This window comes from Mustela erminea, chromosome 13, assembly GCF_009829155.1.
Source record: "Mustela erminea isolate mMusErm1 chromosome 13, mMusErm1.Pri, whole genome shotgun sequence".
NCBI lineage: Eukaryota > Metazoa > Chordata > Mammalia > Carnivora > Mustelidae > Mustela > Mustela erminea.
The window spans coordinates 85046144-85066233 of NC_045626.1; the positions used below are offsets into that span (position 1 = coordinate 85046144).

Genomic DNA, 20090 nt, shown 5'->3' on the forward strand with positions numbered 1-20090 from the left:
AACTTCAGACTCACCCTGGAAGGGGTTCCCTGAGCTCCTGGGTACCACGGGATAACAAAGGGGCCCCAGATGATGTCCTCCCTGGGATAACAGGCTTGGCCAGACACATCCTCTAACGTGGGGAAACTGAGGCCCAGGGAGGTCCTAAAGGAAATTCACTCACCCATTTGTTCTTTAAGGTAATTACTAAGGACCTACTATGTGGCAGATAAAAAAAAAAAAAAAAAAAGATGTGATTTCTTAAAAGTAGGTACATGGGGGGGGGGGGGGGGGGCGGCCCCTGGGCGGCTCAGTTGGGCATCTGCCTTCAGTTCAGGTCATGATCCCCGGGTCCTGGGATAGAGCCCTACATTGGGCTCCCTGCTCCCCGGGGAAGCCTGCTTCTCCCTCTCCCACTCCCCCTGCTTGTGTGTTCCTGCTCTTGCTGTCTCTGTGTCAAAAAAAAAAAAAAAAGTAGGTACATGGGGTGCCTGGGTGGCGCTGTCATTTGAGTATCTGACTCTTGGTTTCAGCTCGGGTCATGATCTCGGGATCCTAAGATTATGCCCCTCACTGGATCTGTGCTCAGTATGGAGTCCCCTTGAAATCTTCTCCCTCTCCTGCCCCTCCCCCTGTGCGGGCTCTCTTTCTCCCTCCCCCCTCCTGCTCTGTAAAATAAAAAAACAAAATCTTAAAAAAAAAAAAAGTAGGTACACAAATGACTCTAAGTTTGTAAGTACAAACGAGGAGAAAGCAAGACCAGATAAAACAGAAGATAGGGGAGACACCTGGATGGCTGAGTCGGTTAAACAGCCGAGTCTTGATTTCGGCTCAAGTCATGATCTCAGGGTCCTGGGATGGAGCCCCATATCGGGCTCCGCGCTCATGGGGAGTCTGCTTGAGGATTTTCTCTCTCTCCCTGCTCGTACTCTCAATCTCTCAAAAATAAATCAATCAGTCTTAAACACAGAGAGAGAGATTGGAATGGTGGGGGCAGGTCAAGGAAGGCCGCGGTTCGGGAAATTGTATTTCAGCTGAGACCTACAGGGTAGGTAGGTGCTGAGGGGGCAGGGCCTTGTTCCAGAAGGAGTGAGCTTCTGAGAAGGTCCTGAGCCAGAAAAGACGTGGGAGAGTGGAGGGAACAGAAAGAAGCACCACCCCCTCCTCCCCAGACTGGAGGCATGGGAGTGTGAGCTGAGTGTGAGTGCCAGCGCGGGGAGGGCGCGTGCAAAGGAAGCTGGAGGGGCTGGAGGACAAGAGCTTTGTAGGCAAAGTTGATGGAGAACACAAAGGGCAACCCAGGGCAGAGTCCCAGGGACCCCACCGGGCACCTGTTACAGACTGAACTGCCCCCACCCCCAAAAGATACGCTGGAGTCATAACCCCGGGACCTCAGAATGGAATTTTATTTGGAAGAGAGGGTCTTTACAGAGGTAATCAAGTTGCAGTGAGGTCACTAAGCATGGGTCCTAATCGAATTTGAGTGGTGTCTTTATAAAAAGGGGAAAGTCTGGACCCAGAGAGAGCTCCACATAGGGAAGAACACAGGGGAATGTGGGAGTAGAGATCTGGTGCCGCCCCGTCGAGCCAAGGAATGCCAGAGACGGCCAGCAAGCCGGCAGAAGCCCAGACAGGGGCAGAACAGATTCTCCCTCCCGATGCTTGACCTAGGGTTTCTGGCCTCCACAACCGTGAGCCTCTCCAGTTCTGCCGTAGAAGCCTCCCGTCGGCGGACCGTCCTCCCAGCAGCCCTAGCAAGGGAACACAGCTCCCGCCCACCCACAGAAACCAGCTGCCTCAAGGCCACCGATGACAGGTGGCCTTGGGGGGCTCGGCGGGACTGGCCGACACAGCACTAAGGTTTGATGCCAGCGGGAACACCCCAGATTCCAGCCCTGGCCCAGCCAAACCCTTACCCCTTTCGTCACACCAACCCTTACAAATGTCTCTCCTCGAGCACTCTGTTTGGAGGCACGGAACCGACTGTCTCCCCAGAGACAAAGGCCCTCCCTTGGCAGAGGGCGGGAGGGATAATGCCGGTTTCAGCTTAGCGTGCCCAGACCCCGTCCCTGTCACAGTCCCGAGAGCAACAAGGTGGCAAGGGGGGACTAAGGGGTCAACTGGCCAGGTCTACCCTGTGTCTGAAACTATTTGAATGAGATGTCAACATCTCAAAGCCAGGACATTTCTGAATCAAGGCAAAATTTCCAGTCTCTTGAGGTCCTGGGCACTCCCAACAGCACCTGGTCTGTATTCTCTCCCGGCAAGAATTCACTGCAGCTTTGGACAGGAAATACAGTTGCCTGCGTACCATAGTCCTTGAAGCCACTACCACCACCCTCACCTCCTCCCCACCCCCACCTCCCTCGCCTCCCCAACACCAAGGACAGGCTGAGTGCACGGGTCACACGCCTGCCTCCTTTTCCCACAGCTCCCCCCTATCTCACCCCTCCAAGCCCTGCTTGGAGATGCATCAGATGTCTGTGCTAAACAGGGCACACATCAGGGGTCACCTGCTCCAACCACTTCAATTCACCAATGAGAAAAATGAACCTTCAGGCAGATTTACTGATTTGCCCCAAGTTAAACAGTGGTTCCAGGAAAAGCTAAAACCGGTCTGAGTTTTTCAAGAAGGGGCTAAAAATTACAACCACAGCCTTGGAAGGTCCATGTACTGGATCCTAGATCAAGTCCGGGCTAGGCAAAATCCCCAACAAAGGGGAGCATACGGCCCATTCCTTGGACTTCCTAAGACCTCAACCTGCTTGAGAGGGAAGCACCAAGACATGAGATCTTAGGAGGGTCAGAAAAGAAAAGCATAGGATTTGGAGATATCAGCCTGATTTAACATGTGAGAGCCATGGCTTTGCGTTTCTTGTTTACGGATCAACTCCAGGACCTAGAACTTTCCAGAACACTGCTGACACTCAGTAAATACTGGCTAGAGCCGTTTGTTTCTATCACTCATCCCAAGGCTGCTCAGAAGTTTTCTTTAGTTGGCTCAGAATCTATGTTCCTTTACACCAATAACAGCAGACTGATTTACATCTGGGAAACCATTCTTTCTTGTGGAAAGGTGACTCCACGAAACTTGTCTGTACCATCAACTTCAGGGATTCCCATATGACTTGAGCCTGATTAATGAGGTATGAATTACTCTGGTCAAGAGATCTGATACAAGAGTAGACGTGTGACTCAGGTCGGTCCATCTCTTTCTAGGACTTGGCTGAAGGATTGAGAATGTCTCTTTCTGTGAAACTTGGAGCAATAAGGATGTATTTCTAGAGTTATTGGGGGCTGGGAAAAACCCTGCCCTAGAATGAAGTCAACAGAGAAGAGAAGCAACAGACAGAGAAGAACTGAGGCCCAGAGACACTGTCCGAGTACAGGATCCAGCCATGCCTGAAGCCCATATATACCAGAAGCTTTTAACTACATGATCCCATTTTTGCTTAAGTTAGTTTGTGATTGGTTTTCTGTCATTTACAACCCAGGGTCCTGGCTGACAGAAGACACAGAGCCGATTGACAGAAAAGCCTCTCCACTAAACTCCCTATCAGATCAACACTTCCCTGCACCATAAGGCTCTCAACCAGACCAAAGTGCCAGGCAGCCGCAGGTCTCCCAGTGACCCATACAGCCTTCACCTTGACATTGAAGCAAAAACAGAACTTCCAAAGACTTTCTTTTTCTTTTTTCTCCTCTTTAATCTTAAAGAAAAAAAAAATCAAGGCTGGGGAAAGGAAGGGCCAATGAACAGGACAGAGTGAAGTGAAGATAGTGACCAGACCTTTGATACAAGAAATGTATCAGGGCGGCAGTGGCCATGTCAGCGTTAAGATAGCAGCCAGGCCCCTGCAGCTCTTGCCAAGTGCCAGGCTCTGTTCTGAGCACTTTGCATCTATCATCTCATTTAACTGTCAGAACAACTTTAAGAGTCAGGTACACTTAACATGCTTATTTCCTTGATGAGAAACTGAGGCAGAGTCGGAGTCACTTGCCCACAATCACACAGCACTTTGGGAAAGCACAGTGTAAACCAAAGGCCCCTGGATTTGGGGGGAGATGGTGATGAAGTGCATGTCCCTTCTCCTGTACACAGCAAATGCTCCCTTGAACGGACGCTGTTGCCAGGAAAGCACTTCCATGGCTAGCAAGTTCAAGTCCCTCATCTGGCTTGAATTTATATTACAACAAAATCTTTATCTCTAACCTCACCGTGCTAACTTTACTCTTTCCATCTTCTGCTCTAACTCTTGTCCACATGCATCACTTTTCACAAGACTTAAATAAAGCAAAGCGTGCACAGAATTTCACATCCTTGGGGCACCTGGGGGGCTCAGTGGTTTAAGCCGCTGCCTTCGGCTCAGGTCATGATCTCAGGGTCCTGGGATCGGGTCCCGCATCGGGCTCTCTGATCGGCAGGGAGCCTGCTTCCCTCTCTCTCTCTCTGCCTGCCTCTCCATCTACTTGTGATTTCTCTCTGTCAAATAAATAAATAAATAATCTTTAAAAAAAAAAAAAAAGAATTTCACATCCTTGCTTACATGTACCCAAAGAATGTGTGCACACTCCCAAGGCTTTCATCACCGACACAGGGCTGCCCATGGAGTTGCTCAGACCCACAGACGTGAGGTGGCCTCCACAAGGGAGCCCAGCAGGTCCCAGACTAGGCCAGGGTGAGAACCAGAGGTTCTGACTCCTGCAGCCTCATGTCCCCTGGGGGACAGGACACTTACAGAGCAAGGAGCTCCAGTGTCTTCTTTGGAGGTTACTGTTTGGTTAATAAGGAAGTACGGAGTGAGGGAAGCCCCCCGCATTCATGCAGTCAAGCATCTAAAAGCCAGGTACACCCCAGTGGCCCCCCATCTTGAACAGAAGGAAGCGTGAGTGGGTGGGTGGGTGTGAAGCAGGTGTGGCGGGGGCTACCTGGAAAGGGAGGCAGGAACCATCTCCCCCCCCCACCCACTCAATCTTTCAGGGAACCAAAGGAAGAGGCAGAGAAAGGACTGGAATTTGAGTTTGTAATGAAAAGAAGGAACAATCTGAAACAAATGAAGAAGTAACTCAGCCGCCAACATTCTGCAGCCTGGCAGGTGGGAGGGCAGGCACCCCAGCTCTTCCCTCCCTCTGCAGCCTCCCCGCACAAAGCACCCCAGCCAGGGGCCAGGAGGGGCTGGGAACCGGCTCTGCCTCTGAGGAACCAATCCTGTCCCCTACATCTGGACACAACCTGGTAGAATTGTCTGAAATGAATCTAAATAAAATCCCTTTCCATCAGGAGCCTCAAAGGCAAAAATCCTAATGCACTTATAAAAACCCAGGATGGAGGTGTTCTCTCTTCCACGCCCTGCCCCCACCCAAACCACCCGGTTCCCCATTTAAACTTCCCCAGCAGAGGCTTATCTCAGACACCACCCTCGATGCCCCTCCCCCCACCCATTCACTGCCTACCTCCAGCCCCTGCGGGCAGAGGGGCCAGACCTTGACCTGCGGAGGGATGAGGGGGGCATCTCTTCCTGGGACCATCCTCTTTCCTCTCCAGGTTGAGATTAGCATTTTTATCTCTGCAACTGCCATCTCTCAACTATTTACAGAAGCCAACGGGATAAAAAGAGACAACATAAAAATAGTTGCTCAGCAGCCTTCAGGATGGGGTGGGGGTGGGGGTACAACAGGCTTTTAGAATTTTCTTTCTCTCCTTTTCAAAGGGGAAGATGCTAGAATTGTTTATCTTTCCCAAAGCACTCCCATAAGAGTTCACAGACCACTCATTTGGGAGCTCTCAGGGCCCAGGGACCATGTGCCGGTGTCCCTCAGCTCCCAGGACAGGGCTTGTCACTAGCCCCCCAAAAAGTGTGGGCTCAGTTCAGTGACATATCATCAGGGTTCCAGAGCCAGTGCTAAGTGAAACACAGCGCCTTGCTCTACCCTGTTTCCATCCGGCCTTCCAAAAAACATGAGCCAGTCAAAAAAAACAAAACAAAACTTGGCTTTTCTCTATGCTTAAAATGTTTCATAATCGAAGAAAAAAGTTCAGCAGCACCACTACCAAAACGACAGAAACAGAAAACACGGGCAGCTGAAATCACTCCTTCCCCATTTTGGTCATGAACGTCCCCCGGTAGGGAATGCTAGGGCATTCCCCACAAGCGACAGCGCCCACCTCCTCTGAAATATACCCAACTTTTCGCTGTGTTGAGGAAGGGATCCAATCAGAGAAGAAAGGAATCTTAAAATCTTATTTTTCGGAGAGTAAAAAACCATACCCTCCTGAAGAGGGATTCTATTCTATGAGAAAATGGGCATCATCTGCCATCATATGGAGGTCAAGGTAAACTCGAGAGCTCAGGATTAGAAGGTATGCGAGGAAATTAGACAACTCCCAGGGGCCTGGACCTTGATTTTCTCATCTGTAAAATGGAGCTGCTGTAGCCCGGCCAGGGGGTGACTCTGGAGTCCATCCTCTATATGAACGTTGGCTCACAGACAGTGTTCCCAAAGACCCTGTCCTCCCCTCCTCTCTGTGTTCTACCTACTCAACTGTCAAAGGGAAGGGGCTAAGGGACTGCTCTTTTCTGGGCTTCCTTCCAGCTCCGGGTTCACTAGGCTTCTGATTTCCTTCTGGCCAAGCTTTCAGGAGACGGCGCTGACTCCACGCCTGGCCACAGGGTTAGGGCTCCATCTGTCTGGGGAGGCTTTCTCTACTTTGTGGATTTACTTACCTGGAAAAAGTCTCACAAAAATACATGCCAAAAGATGACATGTGGGCCTGCGTCTAACAAATCACCGTGATTGAAGAAATGGAACCGAATGAAATTCACACTCTCCCTGAAAAATCACACGGCACCCCTATGCATTGAGCGTGGAGGCACCGGGCTTTGGGAGGAAGCCGGATTCTTGTGGCGGAGCTGGAGGGGGCCCGAGATGGAGGGAGTCCTGAAAACCCTGTTCCTGGTAACTGTTCCCCAACTGAATTCCAAGACCCTTCCCTCCACCAACAGAGTGACAAAGTAACATCCCGGGCCCAGAGGTTCCTTAACTGGGCTCTGAGGAAGCAGAGGTACGCACGAAGTGGCCTTAAGAAACCCTCATAGTGGAAACCACCCAGGGTCCACCAACTGATGAATGGGTAAACAAGATGGAGTCTATCCCTACAAGGGAATACTACTCAGCCACAGAAGAGAAGCACCCACATACTTTCCAGCATGGGTGAACCTTGGAAACATTTCGCTCCAAGAAAGACAAGCCAGCCACGAAAGGTCACATATTAACAGGTCCAGAAGGGAACCAGCACAGCTGAAAGAAGAAAAGGCCATTCCAGGAGAGGAATGCGATTTCCTTCACTTCCAAGAAAGAAGGCGCAGAAATGAGGGAGAAGGCCAAGGCGGCACCCCGGAGCCAGGCGTGCCTTAACCCCACCCTCCCCACCCCCCAGGATCCTGTAGCTCAAAGGGGAGGAGCTGACTGGGAGAGCAAAACATCCAGGGAAAAATAGCAACGCAAGGCCCTCTTCGGACCCAAAGGACAATCTGAAACAGCATTTGCCCCAAATCTCCAGGATCAGGAAAGGAAGCAACAACTCAAGGCTTCCCAGTTACCAGAGGTGGGATGAAGAAAGGAGGGTTGCAATTGACCCAAACCAAGTTCAAGTACTCTGCCTGTCTGAGCCCTTCCGTTAAATGAGTTCATGATGGGATGAGGACGACTCTGCAACCCACATTAAAATCTGAGCCAAACGCCTTGAAAATAGGCTTGGCAGCCCCACCCAGCAGCCCATCTTGGATGCAGGTTGAGGCTTTCAAGGAGGAAACTCCTGGATGACTGCACAAAGTTCCCACTGCTAGGTCAGACCCTTCCCCTCCCACTCCCATGCAATCTCTCTCTCTATGTCTCTCTCTCTCTCTTTTTTTTTTTTTTTAAAGATTTTATTTATTCATTTGACAGAGAGAGATCACAAATAGATGGAGAGGCAGGCAGAGAGAGAGAGAGAGAGAGAGGGAAGCAGGCTCCCTGCTGAGCAGAGAGCCCGATGCGGGACTCGATCCCAGGACCCTGAGATCATGACCTGAGCCGAAGGCAGCGGCTTAACCCACTGAGCCACCCAGGCACCCTTTTTTTTTTTTTTTTGAATATTTTATTTATTTATTTGACAAAGATCACCAAGTAGGCAGAGAGGCAGGCAGAGAGAGAGGAAGAAGCAGGCTCCCTGCTGAGCAGAGCCCGATGTGGGGCTCCTGGGATCATGACCTGAGCCAAAGGCAGAGGCTTTAAACCACTGAGCCATCCAGGTGCCCCCCCCCCTTTTTTTTTTTAGTCCATCCCTTAAGACTTAGCACAAACACCACCTCTTTCTGGGAGCCTCCTGGATTCATACCAGCAAGAAGAGATTTCTCCAGAAACTCCATCGCCCTCTGCTTCCTTCATTCCCAGCACACTTACTCCTCCTGGTGTGTTTCAACACGGACACTCCTGGCCTTCAGGGCAGGGCAATTCTTCATGCCTGGCATGGATCTGGCCTGCTTGCCGGACATTTGGCATCCTTGTCTCCTGCCTACCAAAGCCAGAAGTGCTCAGCATCACTTTGACAACCAAAAGTCACCAGGCACTTTTCCAAATGCTTGCCAAGAAGGTGTGACTGCCCCTGGTGAGAGCTATTGCAGAGTTATTGGTGAATATATTCGGCCACTAGCCCACTAACAACCTGGGAGCAAAGACAAGTCAATACGCATCAGTACCATGCCCGCTTAGCTCTGTGTCCTCCTAAGGTGGTTTAGTAAACAATTCTGGGTCCCTCAAAAAGCTGAGGACAGCCTTGCAAGGGACCCTGCTATAAAAGAGGTGGTAAAGTACATAAGGCTCAAGGGACTGACAGGCCTGGGTTGGCTGTGTGACCCTGGGCAAGCTGCTTAACCTCTCTGATCCCTCTATAGAATGCGGCTAACTCCAAGAAACACTGCAGGATTGTTTCCTGACCTCCTCATCTCTACAATGGGAGTAAACATTTCTGCCTCTAGGATTTTGGTAGGCATTAAATGAGATAATAAATGCAACACATAGCACAGTGTTTGGAGGCTCATCAAATGATGGCTATTACTTTTTCTGACAAAAATACACTGTGCTCTCACTAGGCATAGCTGCTTTCTACATAGGAAGGGCTTAAATTGAGCAATCTGGAAGGAGGTGCCAGGGCTCACCACAGAGCTGCATCTGCATAGCACGAACACTGTTTATTCTTAAATTGCATGTTTTTGTTGGGTGGTTTGGGAGGCGGGGGGCTCACTCCCCCCAAACCCTCCCCTTGTTACTGCCCCTACCTCCCCGAGAACATGGCAGCCTATGGGGACAGAGAGCTATCCTCTTCTCTCTCCCCTGGGGGCAGGGCTAGGAGAGGGGGTGTGGTAAATGACGGTACCACTCTAGGGGACATGAAGTTTCTATCTCTAGGACTGCAGGGACTTCCAGATTAAAGTTACCTTTAAGGAAGTGGACACTACATGTCCCACCTCAAGCCAGCGAGCCCCTCTCTCCCTGAGGGCACTGAGTTCCCAGCCCCCTCCCCAAACGGTATCCCTCCACCCCAAAGTTCTGATGGAGACAGGAGAGGCTAAGGTGCAACCTCGCTAAGGCCAAGTAGAGCAGCAGAGCGGCTGGCAGAGCTGTGAAAACACCCCGCTTCCCAAACTGGGCAGCGCAGAGGTGGGGGGGGGCCAGGAGGAGCTCGAGGCTGGACAGGGTGGCATTCCTGGCATCAAGACCCAATGCTTACGGGGCTGGGCCCAGACTCCCCGCGTCCCCAACATTCAAGCAGAGGGTGCCGGTGAAGGCACCTCTCCGCACTGAGTGCTGCGGACCGGAGGTAAATTTAGGTCAAAAGGACCAGCCAGCGAGGTTCCGGAGGGCGGAGGCAGAGGGCCAACTCAGAGAGGCAAAGGTCCCCAGGCCCCGCAACTGCTGATCCAGGGTCCTGCCCCCTGCTGTCGGTCCCACCCACCAGGGCCTGGGTTTGCCCCCAAGACAAGAGGGGTGCGGGGGTGGGGTGCTCAGAGGCCGGCGGCCCTCTCTTTCCCTGCACTCTGTAGCTTTCCCCACCTGTCAAACGCGAGAGGGTGGGCCTAGGCCGCCTCCAAGATCCTTGACTGCCCCGGCCCCGGTGACATCGGTTCTAAACTCCGGGACCGCCCCTGCCACCCCCAGCCGGGCGCGGCCCGGCCAAGGAGGCCACTCCAAGGCCCCAGGCGCTCCGAGGACGCGGGGGAAGGGGCGCCCGGGGGCCGAGTCCCCCCACGTGGCGGGGCGTGGGGCGCCGCACGTGGGGTCCTCTCCACGGAGGGAACCTGGTGCCGGCCTCAGGGCTTTGTCTGCAGCCCCAGCAGCTGTCCCCCGCCCCGACAGGGCGAGGGCGCCCGGGGCTGCAGCGCTGTGTCCCCGGCCCGCGGCCCCGCTCCCGTCAGCTCACCTGGGCTCCGCGCCTCCGCCGCCGCCGCCGCCGCCGCCGCCTCCCGCGCTCAGCGGCCCCGGCTCGCCTCTGCCCGGCTCAGCGCGGCCGCGCGCTCCTCTCCGCGGCCCCGGCCGGCGCGCAGGGGGTGGGGCGGGGGCGGGAGGAGCCGCCGGGTCCCGGCTGGGGCGCGACGACGCCGCGGGCTGCGCGGGGATTGGCCGCGGCCGCTGGAAACCCGGGCGCGGAGCCGCCCTCGGCGCGCCCCCGCCGGCTCGGCCCCGCGCCGGGGAGGGAGGGGAGGCGGGAGCCGGTGGAGACGAAAGTAGCGGCGAGGCGGCGGGGTGGAGAAAGGAAAAGAAAGGGGAGGAGGCGAAGGCTAGGGGAAGTGATGTGGGGCCGGGAGCGGCCGCCGGAGGCCGCCGAGCCGGGAGGACGGGAGAGACCCGGCGCGCGCCGGGGTGCGGGCTGCTGCGCGGCAACTTTGCCTCCGCCCGCGGCGCGCACCTGCCCCGGTTCTCGGCGCGGCGGCTGCGGCACCCTCGGGCAGGCCGGACGCGCCGGCAGCGCTCGCTTTGTTTGGCCAAACGCGGGGACTGCAGGGCGGCGGCTGAGTCGCGGAAAGTTCCCCAAGCCTGCGGGACAGCCGGGGTCCCGCCTAGCGGCCGGGCTTCCGTCCCAGGGCTGCTGCCTCTCTCTGCACCAGGCGCCGGGCGGGGGATGCGGCCTAGATTTCGGGTCTCCACCCATTCGGGGAAACCCCTTTCCTCACCCGCCTCCCCGCTGACCACTACTCAGGGCCCGCCCTAAAGGCTGGGGAAAGGTGTTCCTTTCCCACCCCCCACTCCACCCGGATGTACCAAACTACACGAACCCCAGTGAAGTTCTGGCTTGTCCCCAGGACTACTTAGATGCTCTTTGCGAAATACATCTTCTTTTTAACAAGCATTCTACCCCTTTGGGGCGCCCTCCTTTGCTGGCGCCTTAAGAATGTGTTTAGTCCTCCAGCTGGGTAACGGTATTGCAGGGGGAGGGAGAAAGGAGACCTCAAAGGCTGCCTGACCCGCCGACCTTAGATGGTTTCGAAACCCAGTCCTGACCCTAAAGGTACCCAGTCGGTGTATCGCTGACCCTGCCAAGGAGCCAAAAGGGATTCGAGTCCAGAGGGGAGTCAGGGGCCAAAGCAATTAAAAGTTCAAAATCCTCTTGTACTGGTTGGATTTCCAGTCCCCTTCAGTTTATTTAGTATTTCCATGCTGCAGGGGTGCTCACCGACAATTCGGAGCTTTCAACCAGATGACCACAATTTCTGATGTGACTCATCACGCATGCTTTTTTTTTTTTTTTTTTTTTTTTGTTAATAGTAAAGCCTGAAAACAACCTTCCTAAATGTTCATGGGGGGGGGGGGGTGGATAAACAAAAGGTATATTGGCCATTTCATGGAATACTATACAATAGTTCGAAGGAGTATGTACATTCGCTCTATTTGTACACACACGTGGGAAGATCCCCAAACCAGAATGCTGAGTAAAGGAGCAAGTTGAAATATACAATATGATGTATAATTAGTGTTTTAAAACCCCCACATAGGGGTTCCCCGGGTGGCTCAGTGGGTGGAGGGTCCTGGGATGGAGCCCCACATCCAGCTCTGCTCAGCAGGGAGCCTGCTTCCTCCTCTTGCTCTGCCTGCCTCTGTGCCTACTTGTGATCTCTCTCGCTGTCAAATAAATAAATAAAATACTTTAATAAGTAAATAAATAGGCTATCTCATTCATGGACACATGCTTAGCCTTTTTTAAAAAGGTCAGTGGGGATTGAGTGTAAATTAAATTCATGGCAGTCTGCCACAAAGACAGAAGTAGGGCCAGAGAACAAGGACAGGGAGCATAAGGAATGTTGGACAGTTTCGTGCCTTTTACTTATAAATGAATTGAGCAAATGCTGAAATGTTAAGTCAGTTCCGAATGGTGGATGCATAGTTCTGTGTTTTTCCATATTTTGCTATTTTCTCCCCCCAAAATATGTATTGGGACTGATGGGGAACATTTTGATCATTTCTGACTCTATCTCAGGGGTCAGCAAACTTTTTCTGCAAACGTCCAGGTAGTAATTATTTTAGACTTTGAAGCCATAAGCCGTGTGGTTGCAACTTCTCAGCTCTGCCTTCCTAGCAGGCACAGACAAATGAATGGGTGTGGCTGCGTTCCAATAAAAGTCTTATTTGCAGACACTGAAAGTTAAATTTCATATAATTTTCACATGCCACAAAATATTATTGTTTTGATTTCTCTTCAACTATTTAAAAATGCATAAACCATTCTTAGTTAGCAGGACATATAAAAAACAGGTGGCATGCCAGATTCAACCCGTGTGAGCAACGATTTGGCAACCCCTGCTTTCCTAAAGAAACCAAAATAGATATTGGTTGATGTCTCTTCCTGTTACTTGTTAAAATATACTATTCTGTATGTTACTAAACTGTCTATGTTTTATTATTTTTTAAGGTTTTATTTGAGAAAGAGAGTGAGAGAGCATGAGAGCAGAGAGGGTCAGAGGGTAAAGTGGACTCTCTGCTGAGCAGGAGCCCAATGTGGGGCTCAATGTGGGGCTTGATCCTGAGATTCCAGGATCATGACCTGAGCAGAAGGCAGATGCTTAAATTACTGGGCCACCTATGTGCCCCAGACTATGTTTTATTAAAATGCTATCATTAGCAGGCAGAAATTGAGGTATACACACACACTACTGTGTAAAGGTAGAGGCCAATTATGTGAGAAAGGCAAGAAAGTGCCCATTCCGCCTGGGTGGCTCAGTGGGTTAAAGCCTCTGCCTTCGGCTCCGGTCGTGATCTCAGGGTCCTGGGATCGAGTCCCGCATTGGGCTCTCTGCTCAGCAGGGAGCCTGCTTCCCTCCTCTTTCTGCCTGCCGCTCTGCCTACTCGTGATCTGTCTCTGTCAAAGAAATAAATAAAATTTAAAAAATTTAAAAAAAAAAAAAAAAGAGGGGCGCCTGGGTGGCTCAGTGGGTTAAGCCGTTGCCTTCGGCTCAGGTCATGATCTCAGAGTCCTGGGATCGAGTCCCACATCGGGCTCTCTGCTCAGCAGGGAGCCTGCTTCCTCCTCTCTCTCTGCCTGCCTCTCTGCCTACTTGTGATCTCTCTCTGTCAAATAAATAAATAAAATCTTTAAAAAAAAAAAAAAAAGAAAGAAAGAAAGAAAGAAAGTGCCCATTCACATTAAACTCTGGCCTAAGAAACACTTCTTTCTGGAAGAATTTCCTGAAATGTTATGATCCAGGCCCTCCCTTGCCTCTGCCCTCTCTGACCTCCTATAGCAAAGGAGTGTTACCACGGATTTCAGTCTCCAGGCTGTCTCTATCCTTTCCTTTTCACTAATGGGTTCTGATTTGCCAGTAGAGCTATTAATTCCTGGAGTATAGATAGCACTGCATCTGAAACATCTGTTTACCTTCAGCATTGGGGTTGAAAGCACTGACTTTGGAGTCAAGAAAGACCTAGTGCAAATTCCAGCTTTGCTAGTGAAGAGGTCTCTGGCCTTGGCCTTGGACAGGGACTCTGGTTTCATCAGCTGTCAAATAAAGATAACCAGCTTTGTTCACAGGTTCAGTGAGGTTTAAATACAACAATGTGTGTAAAGGGGGCGCCTGGGTGACTTAAGTTAAAGCCTCTACCTTTGGCTCAGGTCATGATCTCAGGATCCTGGGATCAAACCCCATATAGGGCTCTCTGCTCAGCGGGGAGCCTGCTTCCTCCTCTCTCTCTGCCTGCCTCTCTGCCTGCTTGTGATCTCTGTCTGTCAAATAAATAAATAAAATCTTTAAAAAAAAAATAAAAATTTTAGGGGTGCCTGGGTGGCTCAGTGGGTTAAGCCTCTGCCTTCAGCTCAGGTCATGATCTCGGGGTCCTGGGATTGAGGCTCTCTGCTCAGTCGGGAGCCTGCTTCCTCCTCTCTCTCTCTCTTTCTCTGCCTATTTGTGATCTCTGTCAAATAAATAAATAAAATCTTTAAAAAAATAAAAAATAAAAATAAAAAAATTTTAAAACTCTCCCTTAAAAAATAACGTATGTAAAATTAATGGCTCAGTATGTGACACATAAGTGCTCAGAAGTACTATTAATATACTTAGTACAGCTGGGGCACCTGGGTGGCTCAGTTGTTAAGCATCTGCATTCGGTTCAGGTCATGATCCCAGGACCCTGGGACCCAGGGCCCTGGGATCAAGCCCCGCATCAGGCTCCCTGCTCAGTAGGAAGCCTGCTTCTCCCTCTCCCACTTCCCCTGCTTGTATTCCCTCTCTCTAGCTGTGTCTCTGTCAAATAAATTTTAAAAAATCTTTAAAAATATATATGTATACATACTTAGTACAAGGCTAAAAATCCCATTGTTTATGTGCCTTTCTTATTAAAGTGAATTAACCAAAGCAGAGGGCATCGTAATTGCCTTTCGTTAACATTTGGCCTTCCTTATGATAGGAATCATCCCACTGAAGAAAACCATTTTCTTCTTAGAGATATGAAAATAAAAATTGGCTTTGCTTTTTGGGTTTTCTCCTCTAAGAACACTAGAAAAACCTGTTCTAGGCAAACCAATCTTGTTGTCTTGACAACCCAGATTGCCAAGAAAATAAGTAAACAAAGCATCTGAATCTTATTTTTAAGAAAACTTGGGACAGTACAAGGGAGGGGCTGAAAACTAAGACTAAAGAATTAATTACCCCCTAGGACAGCACCACAAGCTCCTGCCAAGGCTTTGTCTTTTCCTCTGGGAACTGTTCTGTGTTCTACTCATGGTGTTCACTGGAATATTCCACCTCCCAAACCTCAAACATCCAGGTAGAGATAGCAGGATTAATTACACTGATATACTGTATTAACTGAATTCCTCCCATGCAACAGGAAAGTAGAGAAACACTGGTCCCCAAAAAAAAAAAAAAAAAAAAAAGGAGAAAGAGAGAGAGCCTGAGAAGTTTCCCTTCAATGGGCATTGAGATTAAAATGTTTGTTAGTCCTAAACATAAACAACAGCATAAAAGGAGAAGTCAGTGGAGACAGAGATGAAGCAGCTCTTCATTTGTCTTAGATGTACTATGAGAAAGAAAAAATAAGTGTAAGCATCCAAAAATATCGGGATGAAATACAAAACACTCTCAACAAGTGGGAGTGTTCAAGGCATGTAGGTAACACGAAGATGCTCCAGTGACAAGACTGGGAAGCCTGTCACCCCGGGATGGAATCCCCACAGATCCTTCCTAGTGAGGGGGCTGGATCAGGCCAAATCTCTGAGGCTGTTCCCTCAACTGTAAAATAGTATTTGGCTTACAAGCATTAGAGATGGTACGGGTGGAAGTACCTACACCACAGTGGCCTATACTGGACACCACAGTGGCCTATACTGGGCACTAGATAAATGTGTCTGGTGTTACCAGTTATCAAATCTAAACTCTGAAAAGAATGTTCACAAAATATTACAGTACTTCTCAAAACTCCGGAAACAGGGAGCTCTGGGGGTAATGTAGGTACTGGACTAGAATCCCATCTCTGCAACCTACCAGCTGTGTGACCTTGGGTAATTGAATTAACCTCTTTATGCCTCAGTTTCTACATCTGTTAAATGGGATGAATGCTATTGCCTACTGGGGCGCCTGGGTAGCTCAGTCGGTTAAGTGTCTGCCTTCAGCTCAGGCCATGATCACAGAGTCCTGGGATTGAGCCCTGCACAGGGCTCCCTCTTCAGTGGAGAACCTGCTTCTCCCTCTCCCTCTGCCCCTCTCCCCCATCCCTGCTCATGTGCTCTCTCTCAAATAAATAAAATCTTGTACAAAAATGCAATTGCCTACGTTTTAGGATTGTTGTAAAGATTAAATGCATCAATATACATGAATTACAACATGGCACTCTGTGTTAAAATATTTGTACCCACCTGCTGCAGGGCTGCAAACACTCATCACTAAATCTGCTAGTCGAGCTCCCACCATGCTGAGTCACTAGCTTGGATCACCACACCTTTCTTCTCTGTAAGGTCTCTGATAGAGACCCACTGGCAAAACAGCCTCAATTCCTTCCTCACCAAACCCTTTCCCCATTTACCCAAAGCATCATTTAGTTACACTTCCATGTTAAACCATCCATAATTACACCATTCTGAATCTTCCCTCCCCAGATGCTCCACCAGGAAAAAAGCCAATTAGCTATAACCCAGACAGTTCGGGGTGGGGTGTGGGGGGTGGTGGTTCATTCTGACGTTTCCAACTTCCCATTTAACCCTTATTCCTTCCTGGAGGAGAGGGGCCCCAGCCAACAAATCTAAGTCACAGATGGCAGCAGGCCACGGACTATATTAGCTTTGGCTTCAGTTCTGCAAGGGTGAGTGTACAGGCTGGGAGCAAGACCAGGCAGGCTGGCTTCACGGGTGTGTAAATTGTGCCCCTTCCTTGGTTTAATGTTCTATTTAATAAAGGGTTTGTATTTTTATTTGGCGCTGGCCCTACACATTATATAGATGGTTCCAGTCAGGTATGATTTCTGGTTTTCAGTGTTGATATGTGAGGGGTCAGCTGAGCAACCTTGCCCCATTTCTTGGACCTTCTTCTGCTGAGGCAGAGTGATTAGGATCACTTCTTAGACTAATTGCATGGACAAAAATGTATCAGTTGAGAGGATACATTTGGAAGAATTAAAAACAAACTGATGGGGCACCTGGGTGGCTCAGTGGGTTAAAGTCTCTGCCTTCGGCTCGGGTGGTGATCCCAGGGTTGTGGGATCGAGTCCCGCATCGGGCTCTCTGCTCAGCGGGGAGCCTGCTTCCCTTCCTCTCTCTCTTTGCCTGCCTCTCTGCCTACTTGTTTCCCTGCCTGTCAAAAAAACCCAAAAAACAAAAAAGCGAAACAAAACCTGATAATAGTGGTTACTTTCTAGGAGGAAATTACTTTTTACTCTACAGCCCTTAAGAATATTTAATTTTGGGGGTGCCTGGGTGGCTCAGTGGGTTGAGCCTCTGCTTTCAGCTCAGGTCATGATCTCAGGGTCCTGGGATTGAGACCCATGTCTGGCCCTCTGCTTAGCGGGGAGCCTGCTTCCCCCTCTCTCTCTGCCCGTCTCTCTGCCTCCTTGTGATCTCTCTGTCAAATAAATAAATAAAACCCAGAAAAAAAATATTTAATTTTTTCCATCTACATATATAACCTTTCAAATTTAAGATTTTTCAACATCAACACACCAATTACTGTCTCAGTCTCTACACTGAGCCTCTTGTTTCCAGAGCAGCTGTCTTTAGCCAACAAACGCACCCCATGAGTGGGAGTTGTTTTACACTGTTTCAAAGAGCTCTAGAGATAAATTATTTCCCATAAGAAGGTTTAAATTTAACGGAGAAAGAGCCAATGATAGAAACCGTAAAATTTGGTTGGTTCCTTGTTGCTGTTTTGGACTTGAAACACGGTGACTTTCCTGTGAACGAACACTGAGGGATAAGATAAATTCATAGACAAAGCAGTAACTGGTTCTGCTTAATTGCAGGTTTGAGACGTAAATTAGATACATTCTATATTTGAGTGATAGCACCCACACACCTCTGAGCTTCAGACCTTTTTTTTTTTAAATTTAAAATATTTTATTTATTTATTTGAGAGACAGAGATCTCAAGTAGGCAGAGAAGCAGGCAGAGAGAGAGGAGGAAGCAGGCTCCCCGCTGAGCAGAAAGCCCAGGGGCTCAATCCCAGGACCCTGAGATCATGACCTGAGCCAAAGGCAGAGGCTTTAACCCACTGAGCCACCCAGGCACCCCATTCAGACCCTTTCTTAATTTATAATCACCTTATTTATGATGAATTCCTAGACTTATCATCAACTCCCATTTATATAAAGAGATAAGAAATATACTCATGCAGAAGATACAAAAAACCAAATACCCAGAAAGTGACTGAAACAGGTTTCTTGTCATTGGTTCAAAAACCATAAAAAGATCTTTTCCTTTTAGGGTGCCTGGATAGGTCAGTCAGTTAAGTGTCTGCCTTTGGCTCAGGTCAGGATCCCAGGGTTCCAGGATCGAGACCTGCATCTCCCTGCTTCTCCGTCTTTCTTTCCCCCTGCTTGTGCTCTCTGTCAAATAAACAAACATATGTATATATATTTGTTTGTACTGACCCACTAGAGAGATCTACCAATACCCAAAAAGAGCTTATGTCTGAGCACCGATGCTAAATGAATTCATGTGATGGAGAGTACGCACAGATTCTAATAAGACACTGGCAGCTTTGCTCAGAGAGAACATCATCCTTAACATTTGCACTAACTTAATAATGAAACAGCTGTTTATCAGAAACAGTTGGTATCTTTTGCTCTCAGAAAGAGAAGGGTGGGGCTGCTGGGGTGGCTCAGGTGGTTAAGCGTCTGCCTTTGGCTTGCATCATGATCCCGAAATCCTGGGATGGAGCCCCATGTCGGGCTCCTTGCTCAGTGGGGAGTCTTCCTCTCCCCTCCCCACTTGTGTTGTCTCTCTCTTGCTCACTCTCTCTCTGTCAAGATTTTATTTATTTATTTGACAGAGAGAGAGTGTGCGAGAGAGAATGCACAAGCAAGGGGAGAGGAAGAGGGAGAAGCCGGGAGCCCGATGTGGGGCTCGATCCTAGGACTCTGGGATCATGACCTGACCCAAAGGCAGACGCTTAACCAACTGAGCCATCCAGGTGTCCCTAAATAAAAACCTGAAGAAAAAAAAAAAAAGGAGAGAAAAAACAAATACGTATACTCCAGCAACAAAGTAAGACTAAACAGAACGCAGTTTATTGATCAGACAGACATCACGTCCATCATCTACATGGCGGGAGGGATGTAAACCTTCTAGCCTTTATAGCGGCTCGGCAGGGCCGCTCTCACTACAGATGATTTATCAAGGGCACCCCGTGAGAAGGCAGCTCCTGATGCAGCTGCCGGAAGAGCATCGCACACCGGTTCCTCTCCTGGGTCTTCCCCAGTGTGTGGTAGAGTCTGGCCTGGAAGTAAACAACATCTCTGATTTGCTCTTTGCAGTCGACCTTTGCAAAATAGTTCTTGGCTTCATTGAGATTCTCGATGGCTGCCTCCAGAGCTGAGGGAAAGTGGGAAAACACCACACATGTTTAACTCAACAGTCTACACATCATTTTCTTTTTTTTTTTTTTAAAGATTTTATTTATTTATTTGACGGAGAGAGATCACAAGTAGGCAGAGAGTTAGGCAGAGAGAGAAGGGGAAGCAGGCTCTCTGTTGAGCAGAGAGCCCGATGCGGGGCTTGATCCCAGGACCCTGAGATCATGACCTGAGCCGAAGGCAGCAGCTTAATCCACTGAGCCACCCAGGAGCCCCATACACATCATTTTCAAAACATAACATCTGGGCGCCTGGGTGGCTCAGTGGGTTAAAGCCTCTGCCTTCAGCTCAGGTCATGATCTCAGGGTCCTGGGATCAAGCCCCGCATCGGGCACTCTGCTCAGCGGGAAGCCTGCTTCCTCCTCTCTCTCTGTCTGCCTCTCTGCCTGTTTGTGATCTCTGTCAAATAAATAAATAAAATCTTAAAAAAAACAAAAAAACTTAACATCTACTTTTATTGATTTAACATGTACCAAATAGTTTTGTAATTCTACTCTTCAAGAAGAAAAAAAAATACACTAGGGTGA

The 20090-nt window shown here is 49.7% G+C and overlaps 2 protein-coding genes across 5 annotated transcripts in view; both read right to left on the reverse strand.

Moving 5' to 3' along the window:
- The window catches only part of CAMKK2 (calcium/calmodulin dependent protein kinase kinase 2), a 47695-nt gene extending 37214 nt beyond the window's left edge, over positions 1 to 10481 (reverse strand). The window contains exon 1 of the mRNA XM_032309060.1: positions 10439 to 10481. The gene's annotated coding sequence lies outside the window, so the exon portion shown is untranslated. The remainder of the gene's footprint in view (positions 1 to 10438) is intronic.
- Positions 10482 to 19196: 8715 nt separating this feature from the next.
- ANAPC5 (anaphase promoting complex subunit 5) overlaps positions 19197 to 20090 on the reverse strand; it is a 44485-nt gene continuing 43591 nt past the window's right edge. For all 4 annotated transcript variants that reach the window (XM_032309043.1, XM_032309042.1, XM_032309041.1 and 1 more), the window contains one exon: positions 19197 to 19522. In XM_032309043.1, the coding sequence (XP_032164934.1) occupies positions 19325 to 19522 (198 nt within the window). In that variant the 3' untranslated portion in view covers positions 19197 to 19324. The remainder of the gene's footprint in view (positions 19523 to 20090) is intronic.